General features: G+C 40.1%; 1 protein-coding gene across 1 annotated transcript in view; it reads right to left on the bottom strand.

Moving 5' to 3' along the window:
- The window catches only part of LOC145408203 (neural cell adhesion molecule 2-like), a 684,210-nt gene that overhangs the window by 28,898 nt on the left and 637,160 nt on the right, over positions 1-18,152 (bottom strand). The window contains exons 11-14 of the mRNA XM_080278958.1: positions 17,921-18,083; positions 8,997-9,133; positions 8,311-8,426; positions 5,105-5,288 (exon numbers count right to left, since the gene is read on the bottom strand). Coding sequence (XP_080135084.1) covers positions 5,105-5,288; positions 8,311-8,426; positions 8,997-9,133; positions 17,921-18,083 — 600 coding nt within the window. The remainder of the gene's footprint in view (positions 1-5,104; positions 5,289-8,310; positions 8,427-8,996; positions 9,134-17,920; positions 18,084-18,152) is intronic.

Raw genomic sequence — 18,152 nt, 5'->3', positions numbered from 1 at the left:
TCTTATCCCTCTTTCTCACCTTAAGTCAGATAAGGTAATATCATCACCATCACCATCATTATCATTATCTTAACCCTCTTTTCCACTTTAAGATAAGGCGACATCATTATCATTACCATCATTATCATTATCTTAACCCTCTTTTCCACTTTAAGATAAGGTGTTATAATCATCAACATCATTATCATATATTAACCCTCTTTCTCCTTTAAGATGAGGTGATTTTTTTTTTTTTTTTTTCCATGATTTACTACGCCTTGTTGTGGAAATGTAGCAAGACCACCAAACTGGATCTCATAATTACTCACCATACTAGTCCCGAGTTATATTGTTCATGTCAATATTATAATTATTATTATTATTACTGTATTATTCACTCACCACACCAGTGGTGAGTTATATTGTTCTTGTAAATATTATTATTTTTATTATTGTTATTATTATTATTATTATTCAGGCTGTTAAGAGTACTACAAAGTCCCGAGCTTTCCACCTCGAAAGTGAAGCTTATTCCGAGCATGACAAACTGACGAAATTAACTTTTTTCTCCCTTGACAATCAGCCGACAAGGGCATAAGCTGGTAATTTTGAGTAAGCTCCCTTGCCCTGAGCTTATTATCCCCTGGTAGATCAGATTCATATACATGAGGCTTTGTTTGTATTTGAGGTTTGAACATCTGTCAAGCTCACGCACGGGAATTGTACAGGCGGGAAGAAAAGTTCGAGTACTGCTTTCCTGCGTCTGTTTCATATTTGAGGTGCGTCCGTCATTTCCTCCCTGACGCATTGTATCAGAAAACGAAATCTGTGACCAGAGACGTATACCAAGCCTCTCTCAGCTTGGGGATATTAGCCAAAAAAGGAAAGTGAGAAGTAGAAGAGGTGAAATATGAATCGACCTTCTGCCACCGACAGTACAGCTTCTATCATCAATGTCGGAGTACCCAGAAGGAAAGCATATGTTTGCACCCAGAGTACCGACACACCAGCTTCACCACACTTTCCTCCCCCACCCCACCCATTCACCCTCCAACCAATCATCCTCCACCCACTCAGCGTTACTGCGTTTGAGCACCGCCATAAAGTTCTTCGATGAGGAGACGCTTTGTATGCATAAGACTGCCATTTGTAAAGGTCTTGATGAAGCAAACAGGTATTTTTTTTTTTTTTTTTGCGGGGAGGTCTTATCATTACTATTATCCTACTAAAGAAGAAGAAGAGGAGGAGGAGGAGGAAGAAGAAGAATAGAAAAAGAAGAATATATGAAGAAGAAAGAGGAGGAGGAGGGGGAGGAAGAGGATGGTGTTCTTTCTATCATTACTTTTATCAATGTAATTAAAAAAAGAATCGAAAATGCCTATCGACTGCACGTAAATAGTGGCGTGGAGTTCTTAAATAAGGAGATGCTTGGGATGCATAAGGCCATTGCATTTCTTGATGAGGGGAGTTTGGTTTTTACTTACTTTTTTTTTTTTTATACATATCTTTACCGCCATCGTCCTTAACCTGTTTCCCACATTCATAAATGGCGTGGGTTGGATTTAGAACCAGGAAAGGGAAGGCATAAAAAATACACGAAAAACATATCACCAGCATACCTACTGTACTCAGATGGATGGTAACGGAGAGGGGTGCCTTCATGGGATGGCACCGACATGACTGAGTGGGGGAGCGACTAAGTTATCAAAACTTCCCTCAACTCTCTCCATAATCCCCGAAAAGGAAGATGTATAAGGCATAATAAATCGATAAGAGAAGCTACTATGTCTGCGGTTTCACTCAAAATACGACTCTCAATTGCCAATCATGTATTCTGACAAAACTTCTAACTGACGCCCTAATACTATTCTCATTTGACTCCATTTGACTCTAACTTAGCCTAAAATTGCCACTTCAGTCATGAAGGCAGAGCTGTTTAGATCAGTAACAGAATAATTATGATGCTAGTTAGGAAAAGTGCAATGAAAGGGATATAGATGTATTTCATTGTCTTTTTTGGCCACTGATCTACGTGAAATGAGCTACAAAAAGACAAAAACGAGGTTAAAGTCAAGGTATGGAAAGTAGGTCATCATTGGGTGTGAAGTCCATGCCACTCTTTTCCTCCGGCAGGGGTCGAGGTAGAAGATGGGTGTAAAACTAAATGAAGACACGTATGATCAAAGCCGAGTACTCGAAGGTGTAGGTAAGACTTAAATTTATAATGACCACTTTCAAAATACCTGTGAGGATGAGCTATTGTCAGAGGTGTTTCATCATACTTTGGTACAGAATTTCGTCCTTTTGCTGCTTTTATCACATAGCTCAGCGACAGGAAGAGAAAATGTTACTGCCCGGCATCCTTTCTATAGCACTTTTTCATGACTAGCACCATATTCTAGTGTTGTTCTTTTACTACAGCTCTGCATTCAAAATATGAAGATGTCAGTTTTAGGCCAGATTAAAGTATAATGAGTATACATTGTAGTCAGCTTCCTATAACTATCAGGAACAAAGCAAAAAGGTCAGTCATATGTACGGTACTTCTCAGTTTGCATTTCAGTAAGGACATAAACCAATTGGGGTTACCTTCCTCTTCGCTGTCGTGGATATAATAATATCCTCTTATGGCAAACAAGTGAGAGAGAGAAAAGTAAGAAAGGGTTACCCATGCTCTCAATACAAACTTCTTCAACACTTTCGTACCTGTATATTATTGGTTAGTTTGGCAAGATTTCATAAGATATTGACAGTTTGAAGACAAGATTAGACAGAACAATACGTTCACCGAAGAATTACAGAAATTTGATACATAGTTGATAAAGAAATACATTGACTGCAAACGTCCTCATGAAAAAGTTTCCGAAAATTAATGTACTTAAGATTAATAAGCAAAATGGAGTGATTGCAAACGTATCAGAGAAAAAGTTACCGAACTTCAGCATTCTCTATGTAAACTTAAGTAAATAGTTTTACCATCTAATTATTACTAGTTACCTTAGCAAGACCTCATTGGGTTGTTACACAATTTCAGGACAAAGGTAACAATAAACCAAAAAATATTGTCTCTCCGAATTTCATCTGTTTTCATACTATCTTTACACCTGCTCCGCTCAACCCACAATGTTTCTGGGCCATTCTCCACTTTTTTTTTTCACACTTTCGAGACAGTAAGATTTTTTTTTTTTTACTTTCGAGACGAGGGAAAAAAAGGATATCAATTGCCTATGTACAGTTCCGGACGAAAATAGCGATCCACTTCAACCAACTCCACCTCACAGTTTTCGTACCTTCTCCTCCTCGATCTGCAACACGTCCCTGATCCACCTTCCGCTCATTTTATTCACCGAAGCCGCCCTGAATCCCTGGGCCCTGGAGCGCTCACACAACGCAGTAAGCTCTCCAAAAACATTATTGTATTATATTCGCAAAACAAGCTCTGTGTTCAGGCTTTTGTTCTCCCGCTGACTGTGTGCGCGTGTGTTTTTGGGGGGTATGTGTAGGGGAGGTGTTTTGTGTGTGTGTGTGTGTGTGTGTGTGTGTGTGTGTGTGTGTGTGCTTATGATGATGATAATGATACTACTACTCCTACTACTAGTATTACTACTACTACTACTAATAATAATCCATCTACTCATGGTGTGCAGTATAATGTACATGTGCTGTATACGTTTGTGTGTGTGTGTGTGTGTGTGTGTGTGTGTGTGTGTGTGTGTGTGTGTTCGTCAATGGCCAACACATCCAAGCTGATCCCGCAACACACAACGCGTTTCATGAAGTGTTTTCCATTCGACCGCAAATGCTGTGTGACCTTTTTTTGTGACTCTGTACACACGGTTGGGGGATAAACGATTTTTGCCCCTCTCTTGTTTTTTCCGTGACAATACCAGCAAAACAAGAGTCATGCCGAAAACAGATAGAGATACGCAGTCGATGGGTGGAGAGATCAATCGATTCTTGGATATGTATTTGTCCGTGCGTTTTGCAGTAACCATCCTTGAATTATAATTACCGATGTCCAGTTCTGTTATTATTCATTGGTACAGTTGGCATCAAAAGCCCTCTTCGTCTCTTTCTCCATGGACCTATAAAATGAGTATTGTGTACCTGCAGCAAACGACCTTTATGACACTGATCTGAGGCTAAATGAATTCATCAGTGTCATTTGTTGCTGCCTCACCTCACTCATTCTCGAAGTGCATGGCCAGAAAAGCAGGAGAGGCGACAGAACTTTTGATGCAAACTGTACATGGATTGCGCAAGAAAATGAATTATGTAGAGAAGCTATGATACGCATTCCAGAAAAGTAGATAAGCAGAATGATATACAGACAGACAGACACACAGACTACATACTGTGTGTACGTATATAGATAGATAGATACGTGTGTGTGTGTGTGTGTGTGTGTGTGTTTGTGTGTGAGAGAGAGAGAGAGAGAGAGAGAGAGAGAGAGAGAGAGAGAGAGGTTGGAAACCGGGTGGAGATGTATTGGTGTCTGCTAAACCAAACACAGACCGTGATGAAACTTTGTCAATAAACACTGACGTTCGAGTTCAAATAATCCAACTGGAAGGCTCAAGCACACAGTAATATACACAGTACTCTCTCTCTCTCTCTCGATCACGCTGCGATTTGGTGTGTTCATCGGTTAAACTTTATTCTTCTTATAAATGAGTAACATCGAGTCAATCCCAACAAAACACTTCATTCCGTGTGGCCCTGTACCAGACATGCATATCTCCCTCTTAAATACTCAGGCCTCAGTGATACATAATTCTGAAATCCCTATGTCTGTAAAGTGGCATAAGATGGTTTAAGTGAAAAATGACACAGATGGAAGACACTGTGTGCTGAAAGGGGCTGTGCAGAATGTGCTTATGTAAAGAAAAGGTAGAGTGAGAGGCTTATAACATTCGCACAACGGAAACAAAGGACGCAAGAGGAGACTGAGAGGATATAAAGATGGTGGAGGAATGTTATGAAAGCGCTCAGTATATGGAAATGTGAAGTTAATTATACAGCCACAATAACAAAAACCAAAAATTATTCACACACACACACACACACACACTTTCTTTCCTTCCTTTCCTCCTCTCTTTCTTTCAAAACACCTCTGTTAACTCACTCATGCTCACGTGTCCCTGTGGCAAGGTGTGGATGCGAAGGCGGTGGGGGGCTGATCTCCCTTTCGTGTTGATGGCGCTGACAGACACCTCATACTCCTCTCCGGGCAGCAGGGAGCCCACCGCAAAGGACGCCTCGCTGGATGTCCAATTGAGAACCAGGTCCCCCGAAGACAATAAGTGCACCTGGAGGAAGAGAAAATGCTTACGATGAATACCTGGTAATTGTGTGTGGGTAATTCTGACAGGTAGTTAATTTTGGCCCACCAGAAAATATTATGTGAACCTGTACGTGTATAAAAAGGCTTATGATTAAATTCCTAACACCTGCAGAAGGTAAATTATGCCTACCTGTGCAAGAGGAAGAGGGCTTAAAATTAAATGCCTGCTAACTGCACGTGGGTCATCAGGACTATCCCCATTTTCTCCAAGACCACGAAATGCAACCGTCCAGTTTACAGCCCAGGTTCCTATTTCAAAGTGGGGCAAAGATGAAGTCACCCAGAAATCTCATCACTGGCCCAGGAATCGAGTTCGCGACTTCATGGGTGCCTGCTGAGCGTGCTTCTGACTGCACCACCACCATCCACCGATCACTCTCGCCTTAATATCAGGCCTGATGAGCCTAACCTCGGGCCCCTTCATTATTGATGGGGCAGCGTATGGTGACCATACAGATTTTTGTCCACTCTAAATTATTTTCCTAAAATTGTATTCTCATTTATTAAGGTTCGATGATTCCTCTTACAAAACTAATTTGCCGTATAGAGCAAATATTTCCTTTAGCAGTTCAGTCTACGTGTAAGGTATTTCGTACTTTCAAATTCCTCACTCAAGAAGGTTCGACCAGCTTTTTAAACCAAACCAAATTACGGCGTCTTGTACATGTTCTGCAGTTTGTAGCGCATTTTATTTCATATTAAGCAAATATTTGCAGTCTTTAGTACATAACCTACAGTTTATAGAACATTTCTACAATTTATATCAATTCTCTACAGCATTTGGCAATTTTTCCACAGAAAACAGTACATTTTTACCGTATTTAACACATTTCCCACAGTATTTAACACATCCTTTCGGTGTCAGTCATAATTTCCACGAAATTTAGCACATTACAATAATACAGTTCTACAGTAGCACACTTTCTACAGGAGAATATTACTGGTATGTACAGTATTAGCATATTTCAACAGCATTTTATTACACTTTCTGTGGGTCTTAGCAATGTCCTTCAATATTTCAGCCTTGTAAATTATTCTTGCACTATTGTCATTCTCAGTCAACATTGTTTGGCTGCTCTTTCTACCAAATCAAATTTTTGATCTCGTCTCTCAGAAGCTTAGGCCATGTATAAAACCGCGTGTGTATACTTTAATCTTCATTCATACAGCCACCAAACACTTTACAAGCGAGCCAGAGTGAATAAAATGAATAATACAGCCAAACAAAGTTATTCCTGACTTAAATTAACTGATAAAGGAACATATTTATCGTAAGAATTGGTGAATATTATAAGACCCTCTATAAATACTCCTCCTGGACGATAAATTTTGGGAAGATGCGCTTAAGTAGTAAAACTTTAGAATACTTAGGAGCTGAACTCGACTGAAAGTTTTCGTTATTTTTTACGAAGTTTGAAAAGAGGATTATCGCTATTTTTGCGTCCTAACTGTTGCATTATATAGTTAAGCCCTTCAGCCCAAGGACGTTTTTTCTGTTTTTATTTATTCTTATTATTGTCATCTCCAGACGATTTCATTCAGCTTGGAAATTATTTATGATTATTTTTACGATTTTTACTCTTCTTGCAATTTTTAGATTTTTTTAACGATTTTTTTTACTATTATTAGTTTTTACGGTATTTTTTTTTTTTACCTTCACTTACTCTGATCTATAGTAACGGGGAGAAAATTTCGCCTGATTTCTTGCGTCTTCTACACCGTACTTTTCTCTGTTGGCTAATATTCCTCAGCTGAAAAAGGCTTGGTATGTTCCTCTGCCCATTGATTATTGTAAATGCTATTATTATTATTATTATTATTATTATTATTATATCATCATCATCATCATCATCATCGTTATTCGTTAGGGAGGAAAGTGCATGTCTTAAGTGAGCAGACGCTGTGAATAAGTCAGTCAACCTTATTTTTCCTTATTCTTCATTATAATAAGATATAGCGAGTTAGGGCCGGAGTTAAGGCGCCGAGAGGAGGAAAGGAAGTCCCGCCATTGTTAGCCTCAAAAAGATTATCATAACAACGATGATCATTAGGACCGCTTGTTAGGAGGAGCGGAAAGGGGGTCAAGAAAAAATAAAGTTTCTTGCATAATTAAGCTGGTAAAGGATCATTACCGGATTATCAGAGAAGGTGCACGGAAAAAAAGACGATCATTATATGGCCATAGCAGTATTATTTTCTGTTTACTCTAACTTGGCCTAAAATTGTCGTCTCTACGTTGATTGCTGAATATTATTAATAAATGAACGCTACAATGATACTAGTCACGAAGAAGTGCTATGGAAAGGGTGTAGAGCCGTAGCATTGTCTTTTTCTGCCACCGACCTCCGAGAAAAACAAAAATCTGGGCCAGCTTAAGATGAAATGAGTATGTTTTCGATTAACCCGTATGCTGAATGTAATGTTCTGACGGTAACTATTATGAAATGCTGAAATGGCGTCTTTGTAGTGAGTTTGTAAATTAATGGAGATTATTCAAACCGCTTTATTACGAGAGGTCTTCCATCAGCTGGTAAGAAATTCATGTGACACCAAGAATTTTTTATTATTTAGATATCATACTAAAGAGTTTTGATCATAATATCGACCGTTATGAATTTCATAGCAATAGCATATATGACATTTGAAACAGAAACATACCGAGTGTAAAAACTTTTGACAAAATATCAAGTACTTCGTGATCAGCAATACGAGTTTGCTTCATTTCTGCCGTAAATTAGGAAGGAAAGTACAGTATCGAAGACCGTCCATCTCTTCACTGTGTTTGAAAAATTGTTTATTATTTTCCTATACGGCTAAATCGAAGCATTAAATTATTTTGCAAGTACCTGATAAAATGTTTAAAGCTATTTTCACATCTGTTGTAATACACGATTTGCATTACAACTAAAAAATTATCAGTGTCGATATTTTAACCTTTGTATCTCAGAACTCGCACCTGGCCAATACCTGGACCATCCTATACTTACCTGGTGTAGGAATCGTTGCGGGAGGCCTCCGTTGAAGCCAGGGGAGCACCTCACATCCACAGTGGTCGCCGTTCGGTTGAATACAGAACAGTTTGTCACACCTTCGGGGGGACCTGCTGGGCGTGTCACAAAGCAGATTCTCTTCAGTTCACGATTTCTTTGTTATTGTTTATTATTATTATTATTATTATTATTATTATTATTTATTATTATTATTTTTATTAGTATTATTATTATTGTTGTTGTTATTATTATTATTATTATTATTATTATTATACAAAAATATGCAACATGTCAGATGCTAGTCGATTCTTTCCGTTTTTCAAATAGCTTACAGAATCTATACTAAGAGTCTCTTGAAGATGTGAAGCTCAGATTCTTTGAATAAGGTAATTCATATCTTGAATTCTGTAGTAGTGATATATTGTCAAGCACATGATAGTTCACATGTAGAAGTAGAAGTGGTGAATAATACGAGTAGACCGCGGAGAAATGAAAAGAGAGGTGAAATAATAGCCAGCAGAGAGAAAAAGAAGTGTTTAAAAAATATCTAAGAGCGGAAAGGGAAAAGCGGAGAAAAAGTAATCAGCAAAGATAAATAAAGAGCGGAAGTGGTGACATCTTGGGCGAATTTATATCCCCAAGTGTAAGAGGAGGATCACTGTACCTCAAGAATGTCACCGTACCTTCAGTGACGATAGTGAAGGTGCACGGTTCCTCTTGCTTGCCCAGTGAATTGTTGGCGTAGCAGGAGAGCACACCATAGTCGTTCACTGAGTGGGGGGTGTACCGTAGCACACTCTCTAACCCCTCCGTAGTGTACCTGCGACAAAAAAAAAAAAAAAAAAAAAAAAGCAGAGGGTAAGAAGAAGACAGGAGATATATACTTCTTCTTTTTTTGTACAGGTGAACGTCAAAAGGGGGAGGGGGAAAGAAATTACAGAGATAATTTTGGGTAAAGCGTCCCTCACCAGCTACGTCCCCAGGTGGGAAGACGTTAATCGAAATATTATAAATCTCTCAAACTCGAAAATTCGCTTCCGAGCCAGATAAATTTCCCTGAAAGTGGCAGGAATATAATACAAACTGGGTGGCTGGAATGAAGAGGGTAATATGATCTACACTTGGCATCTCACCATCTTCCCTGCTGAGATGTATCTGGGGATTAACACAAAAGTATGGTGTTCATCATGAAAGGGGTGTTTTGGAAAAGATGTAGAGCCGCAGTGTGGTCTTATTCTGCCACTGAGACACGCGAATTACGTTGCAAAAGGACGACAATCTCCGCCAGGTTACGGTGAACGAACATTACTAGCTTTACGTTGTTTTGGTATTTTTTAGACTAGCTACCTAGAGCGCGAAACATCGAGGGGAGTCGTATACAGAAATAGAAGGGAGGGATACACCGGATGAGGGAAGGGAGGAAATGGACGAACAAAACACGAAACATGAAAGGGCTAGAGAGAGCTTCAATGTCACAAAAAATAAAAAAAAAATAAAAAAAGGAGGGGGGGATGGAAAAAATAGAAAAAAAGAAGGTCAGTGATAGAGAAGGTGGGAGGTGGTGGCCGAGTGAATGAAGTAAGTTTCGAAACACGTTAGTTGGATTGCAGGCTGGGGCGGGGAAAAGTCTGAATATTTGAATTTTGTTAAAGTATAATTTACAGAAACGGTAAACCCCCCACAAGACAACAACTCTGCAGCCCGGCTATAAAAACATCCGTCCTCTCCTTCCCTATCCCCAGCAAGGAGGAAGGTGGACCGCAGATGAGCAACTTCAGACTGCAGTCCACCGATTTCACGTTCAGATGAGTCCGGGTCCACGACAACAAGACCACTCAGGCAACGCATACCCGACAAGACAACACCATCCCCTGTTTTGATCTTGACCATTGAACTATTTTTTTTTTCTTTGTCTAAAATTTCTTCAAAACATGATCTAATCTTTTTCTGCCCCATCAGGAGCGTAGGGGCTCTGGGTTAAGTTACTAAGTCCCGACATTTAATGGGAGGGTGACAAGTCACACTAGACCTTAAGTGGCATCATTTGAGCATTAAATCCACACCAACATTCAGATGTAAACCTTTGTAGATCCAATCCAGTCGAGGCCCCTTAACCCACAAGACCACCAGGCGTCATTGGTTATATGGATACCACTGAGTGTAGTAAATCGTTTCTTAAGTTACAGTAAACCATTTGGTTTGTCACTCCGTGCAGAGTCACTTGAAGGCAGCAATAAATTGAGTGCGTGGATGGAGGCACCCCCACCTACTACAAATCAGAATCCAGTATTTTTTTTTCCCCTGTCTATAACTATCACTCTGTATCTGTATATTCCCTTCCTTGGGTCTAGGTTCCAAGCAGGGATACTGAGGAAAAAAGAGAAAATGAAGAATCCTTAGCCAGGGAAAAACAGTAAAAACACTGGGAAAAGAGGGAAAAAGATGACAACTCGGGAACGAAAATAAGCAACACGAGAGTCGGAAAGAGAACCAAGACTGGCAGGTAATGGAATCAGGGATCATAATAAACTATAATGAGAAGAAAGAAGGAGAGAGTGAGAGAGAAAGGAAGAGGAGGAAGACGAAGGGAGAGAACAAAGGAAGGAGATGAATACGGAGATACGGAAGACGACGGAAAGAAGGGTAGTCGGGAGAAAGAGAGGATAGGAGGAAGGGAATAAGAAGACAGGGAAAGAAGTAAACGGAAGAAAGATAGGGTGATATGGAGGGAATAAAGAGATAGGATACAAAGACGGGTGGACAGAAAATAAAATGGTGAAAGAAAGGGAAGAAACTGACACACTAGAAAGACGGATGGATGGTAGAAGGAAGAAAAAAAAATGCCAGGAAGGAATATGTTATGGAAGATAAAGGGAGTGATGTGAAGGAGATAAGATTCAGAAGAAGGATGAAAGATCGTAATAGGAAGGAAATAAGGAGACACGACAGAAAGACGAGTGTAGATAGATAGGGTGATAAGAATGAAGTATGGAGTTACAGAAGAAGGGTGGATGGTAGGAATAGTGGGGGTAATAGAGAGAAAATTAAGGGCTGGTGTTTTATTTACTGATCGCCTTGTAAAAACAGTGCAGGGAAGCTTCAAGCGAAATTTGTGGCGATATTTTTTCGTATCTACATATATAAGGAAAGAGAGAGAGAGAAAGAGAGAGAGAGAGATCCCTATTTCCTCAAGTGTCCTCTCAGAATAATTTTAGTGATAACAGTGAGTTTCGATGAGTGAATGGTGATGATGGTGGTGACAGTGATGGCAGTTGTAATGATAATGGTGATGACAGTAGTGGTGGTGGTTGTGGTGAAGGCAGTAGTGAGGATGGTAACGAAGGTGTTCACTATATTGTTGATAGTGGTAATGGGATATTGGTAGTGGTAATGATAGTTGGTGACTGTGGTGGTGGTGGTGGTGATGATGGTGGTTGTGGTGACTGTATTAGTGATGGTGTGATCGTGGTGATTACAGTGATTGTGGTGCCAATGATGACGGTGACTGTGGTGATTGATACTGGTAAAGTGGTGGTGGTGGTGGTGATGGTAGTAACGCTGACGATTGCAACAGGGATGGTGATTGTGGTAGTGAATATAATGCTGTTTGTGGTGCTGTTTTTGTTTATTATGGTGGTGGTGGTGACGTAATGAAGGGAAGTACAGGTTGTCCAAATATTGCGTCTGCCAGTGGTGGAACAGTTCTCGTGTGATGCTCTGACTGCTCATTTAGCGTTGCCATTTTTTACCCTTCATCATTTTGTACTCCCTCGACCCTTTCTTATGCTTTACAGTTTTTTTTTTTTTTTTATAACTGATTGCATGGTTTGTTTATTTCATGAGGATGCCAAAATATCTGCGCCCCTCACACCTTCAAACTGAACTATCTCCACAACACACAAGAAACAACGAAGTGTGTTTCAAGGAGGCGCAATATACGGACTATCCTGTGTAGTTGATAGCAGCATCTTCACCCCACCCTTCTGTCACCATGATCATCAACACTCCCTTCCATTATCACAATCATCAACATTTCTTCCATCATCATCATCAGCAGCAGCAGCATTCCTTTCCATCGTCATCTCCATCAACGATCACTTCCATCATCACAACCATCATCAACGCTTCCTTCCATCATCATCTCACTATCATCACTCTCTTCCATTATCACCAACATTAACAGTCCCTTTCATCATCACCATCACCACCCCCTTTCATCATCACCGTCATCAACACTCCCTTCCGTCATCATCACACTATCAATACTCCCTTCCATCATCACCTTCATCAACACCCCCTCCCATCATCACCATCATCATCAACACTCCCTCCCATCATCACAATCATCATCACCCTTTTTCATCATCACCATCATCAACAACACTCCTCCATCATCACCACCATCAACACTCCCTTCCATCACCACCATCAGCACTCCCTCCCATAGTCATCATCACCATCATCATCACTCTTTCAGCACCCAAACCTCACTCTCTGCCACGGCCTATTGTCATTCATGGAATTTTACATAACTTTCCAAAAGGTGTTACGCCGCACAAAGGTTATCAGAATTCAGGAATATATTAGAATTTAATTTGAGGCGTCCAGGTGCCCTCTGTCGTTTGTTTTCTCAGACATATGCTTCAACAAACTTTCTCGCAGTTTCCCCTCTTTCAGGCTGACAGATGAATTAATTTCCCCTGTGTCAGTCTTGGTGGATGTCCTGCTTCTATTTTTGGACTTGGGGGATTGATAGGTAGATTGATAGATAGGTGGGTAGATTGGTAGGTGGATGGATAGATAGGTAGATACAGATCAGTCAGTGGATTAGTAGGTAGATAGACTGATGGATAGACAGACAGATAGATAGATGAATAGATGGATAGATAGACTGATAACTGATAGGTGAAGATAAACAGATAGGCCTAGGCAGATAAATAGGTAAATAGACAGACAGGTAGATAGCTAGGTAGATAAACTGGTGAATAGACAGATATATAAACAGATAAATTGATAGATAGATAGATAGATATATCTTTTCCCAGAGGCCCTACCACACACCAGCCAATGACACACACACACACGGTGAATAGACAGATAGATAAACAGACAGGTAGATAGATAATTAGATCGATAGATAGATAATTAGATAGATATGCTACTACTGTAGACAGTCTTTTCCCAGAGGCCCACCAGCCCTCCTACACACCATCCCATGACGCAAACACACGTCACTCTCGATATGATGATAAAGGCAGGACGTTCTCTCTGTCTTCGCTTCTTTCATCTATAACTTCTTTGTCACAGCTGCTATCCTATGACCGTCAGACCATCCCTTCACCGATTGACCCACCACCACCCCCGTTGATTGTATTTGGCTTCCCTCCTCTCACGCAATCTCTAAAGGTATTAATTTGATTATTCTGTTATTTTATTTTTATTTATTTATTTATTTGTTTATTGTTTGAGCTCGAGGACGTCATTTCAGCGTTATTTTTGCTAAGGCCAGACGATTTTATTCAACTTAGAGAGAGAGAGAGAGGAACTAAATGGGTTATATCTACCCTTAATTAACCCACTCACAACCAGGAGGCTCTCCGAGAACGATAAAATCGTCTTTGAAGGAAGAATTATCTTTAAAAATCTACAGAAGACCTTTCCTGAGCTGAATAAAATCGTCCGGTGCGAGCAAGACTAAGCTGCCAAAAAGACTTGTACAAGAAAATACCCCCTCAGCTGAAAAAAATCGTCTGACATCAGCAAGAATAAACTCCAACAGAAAAATAAGGGAATCTGTAAGATCTCCCCTTGCCTGGATGAAATCTCCCTGTGGTAGCAAGATTAAACTGCAAAAAAGTCTACAAAAAATCACCCCTAAAATGAAGAAAATCGTCTGAAGCAGCAAAAATAACACAACAAAAGGAGGTCCTGGCTCCAAAGGGGTTAATTCAGGCCGGGAAGATGATTCTCTGATGAAATATTTTTATGGGGGTGATTTGCGTAATTGCTTCATTATAAGTTAATTAAAAATGGGAATATGTTAATTAGACTGACCTCTGAGGACCGCCTGATTACGGCTATCTTCTACTTCCCTGACGCCGGTGATTTGATTGGCCTTAATCCCTTAATTAGCTCGATAAATAGATCACCTGTTCATTCTCTCTGCAGCGCCACGACTGCAATACACACTTTAATCTCTATGGGGCAAGGTGGTGGTGTAGTGGTTGGAGGAGTGGCCAGCTGTCCAAAACGACGCTAGTTCGATCCCAGGCACGAGCAAGAAACAGATTAGCAATCACACACACACACACACACACACACACACACACACACACACACACACACACACACACACACACACACAATAATGACACAGAAGGCATAGCTCCTGAGGTCGATTTTTTTTATGTGTCTATGTATCTCGGTTAACAATATATATCACGAATGCCAGATCATACAAATTAAAATTAGCACATACATTGCGTGTGGGTCTGTGAAGAAATTATTCGATTGTGGTGAAAATGAATCAAAGGTCAAGGTCACTGGTTAAGGTCAAATTTCGGGCGCGGTGGTGCTGTTTTTTCCGAGTACTTTTCGTCTAGTTTATTTTACAGTCAGAGAGAGAGAGACAGAGACAGAGAGAGAGACAGAGAGAGGAGATTGTTCTTGTTTTTTGTCAGTTAACGAAATTGCTGACAAAGCTTCTCACATATTACTGTTTTGTATGCATGAGACAGACAGACGGGAAGCAAGGGAGGGGGCGGAGCAAGAAATCAGTAGAAGGGAAAGGGAAGGGGAGAGGGAAAGGTAGCAGGGGACAAAGGAATTGGTGGTAAGTATACTATATATTATCCACGAAAAAAAAAAGAAATACATGTTTAGCACTGTAAATCTTGTGCAATTTTCTTTATTACGTTCTACACTCTCTTCCGGTTTAGTGTTTCTTTTCTTCCCTATCCTAGCCTGTTCGTCCCTAAAATTGACATACTGTAGGGACCTCAGTTATCTTCACGTGTTCAGCCTCTGTCATCCTCACCTGGGATATAAACACCGGATTATATTTTTTAGTTTAAAGTACAAGCCTAGTTAGTATATTGGTGTAGCTGTTTGTATTGACCAGTGTGGAAATAGTATCTTTGCAGCACCATTGACAAAATCACCAAAACCCACCGCCACTGCCATTATCTGTACCTTCTTCATTAGTCTCTCAGTAGATGTGGGTGTGGGGGTCGTGGATTTTATGTGACAGGTACCATACAAATCAACAATGACAAGTATAAATCTACTCGTCTGCCCACCACAGTTCCATGTTAAGTGCCCCAAAGACTTATTTTATGCTATTTCTGTGATAAGTTAAATAGTTAGGTCAGCTGAGTGGCAGTGGAATGTGTAAAGTAATATCACGTTGTTCCCTTAGTTATAATTTCACAGTAAGGTGGTGGTGGTAGTAGTAGTAGTAGTAATAGCAGTAGTAATAGTATAGTAGTCCTGCTGCTGCTACTGCCACGACATCTACTACTACTACTACTACTACTACTACTACTACTACTACTACTACCACCACCACTACGACCACCACCACCACCACCATCATTACTGCTACTACTACTACTACTACCATTACTACTACTACTACCACCACCACTACGACCACCACCACCACCACCACCACCACCACCACCACCACAACCATTACTACTACTACTAATGCTACTACTACTACGACCACCACCATAACTACTACTACTACTACTAGCTTTCTTGGTTTTGAAATTCGTGTGTTCAGCCAGTCCATTTTTCGTCTTACACTCATGTCTCCTTTCATATCCTTCACAAATTGCCACCCTCTATATCACGGAAAAGTGACTCCACCCTAATCTTATCTCTCCAATTTGTTGTACTTTACTTCCTTGATAACAAGTTCTCCTCAAAAACATTATCTTTTTTTCTTTCTTTCTTTTTGCCGACTCTGGTTCCAGTTGGTTGGGTTAAATACTTCAGTACAAAGGAGTGTTTTACCTTTTACTCTTTTAGTTTTTACTTTATTTTTTACTCATTTTAATTTACTCCTTTACTTTTACGTTCTATTTTATTCAGCTTTTAGAGACTTTTCGAGGAATTTGATGTAGCCTTCATTAAGTCCAGAATTGAATAAAATCGTCTGTTGGTATCGTAAAAACAGACAAAAAATTCACTTGATGGTGTATGTGTTTCATTGTCAGGTCAAAGTTTCATTGTTAGGACAGAGTTTCATTGTTAGGTCAAAGTTTCAATGTTAGGTAAAAGTTTCAATATTGGCTCAGAGTTTCATTGTTAGGTCAGAGTTTCAGTGATAGGTCAGAGTGTTAGTGATACGTCAAAGTTTCAGTGTAAGGTCAAAATTTCATTGTTAGGTTAAAGTTTCATTGTTAGGTCAGAGTTTCAATGTTAGGTCAAAGTTTCATTGATAGGTCAGTGCAGGGCTGTTGGGAGTCCTTGGCTAGTACCTGGTTGAATTATGAGTACGTAGTTACGGCAATTATACATTCACGACATAAGTGGTTCTCCCCGGGGTAATTTGATGGCCATGCTACTGGTATAATGAGGGTCTTAAATGAGCTAATGACACCCAGGCTGTTATTAAGGGTAATACTGCACGAGCTGCTTTATTCCTACTTACCCAGTGTTACGATGAGGGAATAAATTATGTGGTCTATTTTTGCGGGATATGCTGATCATAATTCTCTTTTTTTTTTTTTTTTTTTTTTTTTTTTTACACCCCTGCGAGATGCCAGTGTTTTTTTTTTTTTTTTTTTTTTTTTTTTGACTCATGACAATTATCCTACTCTTGTTCTGCTCTTGTTTTTAGTCCTAATCCACAAAATTTTTTAGAACTAATGATAATGATGATGAGGAGGACTGGTGGCGGTGGCTGTGGTGGTGGTGCTGGTGGTGGAGGTGTTTTGAATGTGGTGGTCAACAATGAATGGTCATGTAATATATGTTGTGATTTCTTACTTTTCTCCTTTTTCAACCACACCCACCACATTTATAGCAGTGTGGACGTGTCTCAATGATGATGATGGTGATGATGATAGATTGTGAGTGGTGATGATGATAGGTTGTTAGTGGTGATGATGATGATGATGATGATGATGCGTTGTAAGTGTTGTAGATGATGATGGTGTCCTGTGAGTGTTGTCCAGTGTGTAGCTGTTTTTGTGGGAGATATTGTAGACTGTATTGTTCCCTGCTCGGCTTGCAAATCATGGCGTTTCGTATTATGGAACAGCTGCTTTTGTAGTTAATGCTGTAGGTTGTGTTGGTGATAGCGATGTGGGATTTCAGATGTTGCTGTTAGTGTGGTGGAGGGTGTTGCTGGTAGAAGTGGTAGTGCTGCAGTCAAAGTTACCAGTGTAATCTGTGTTATATTTTGTAATTATTGATGAAGCTTTACGTTCTCAGATTTCACTATTTTAATCAGTCAGTCTGTCAAAATCGACTTACATTGAATAAGCATATCAGTGGACATTAAACGTGTAAGACGCATAAACAATAGTTAGGAAAGGGTTTGTAAAATCCACTGTAACAAAAAAAAAAAAGAAAAAATCATTGTCAGTGAACTCACAGATGCGACGATAGTTCCGTGCCTCTTCCCCTCGAAGCGGCGTTACTGAAAGACCAAGTGAAGGTGACGAAAATTGGGTCAGCTTCTACCCGGCAGGTCACGTTAGCCGCCTCCCCCAAGGCCGCCCCCACCGCTGCCGGAGCCGTGGCACACCGCGGGGCATCTGTAAGATTAATTCGGGTCAGGGAGGACACGTCTGTGTGTTAGTTTAAGACGGGATATTATAAAATTC

This window comes from Coenobita brevimanus, chromosome 76 (assembly GCF_032717465.1).
Source record: "Coenobita brevimanus isolate Jiangsu-jjx chromosome 76, ASM3271746v2, whole genome shotgun sequence".
In the NCBI taxonomy this organism is placed as follows: domain Eukaryota; kingdom Metazoa; phylum Arthropoda; class Malacostraca; order Decapoda; family Coenobitidae; genus Coenobita; species Coenobita brevimanus.
This window is presented reverse-complemented; position numbering and strand designations above follow the sequence as displayed.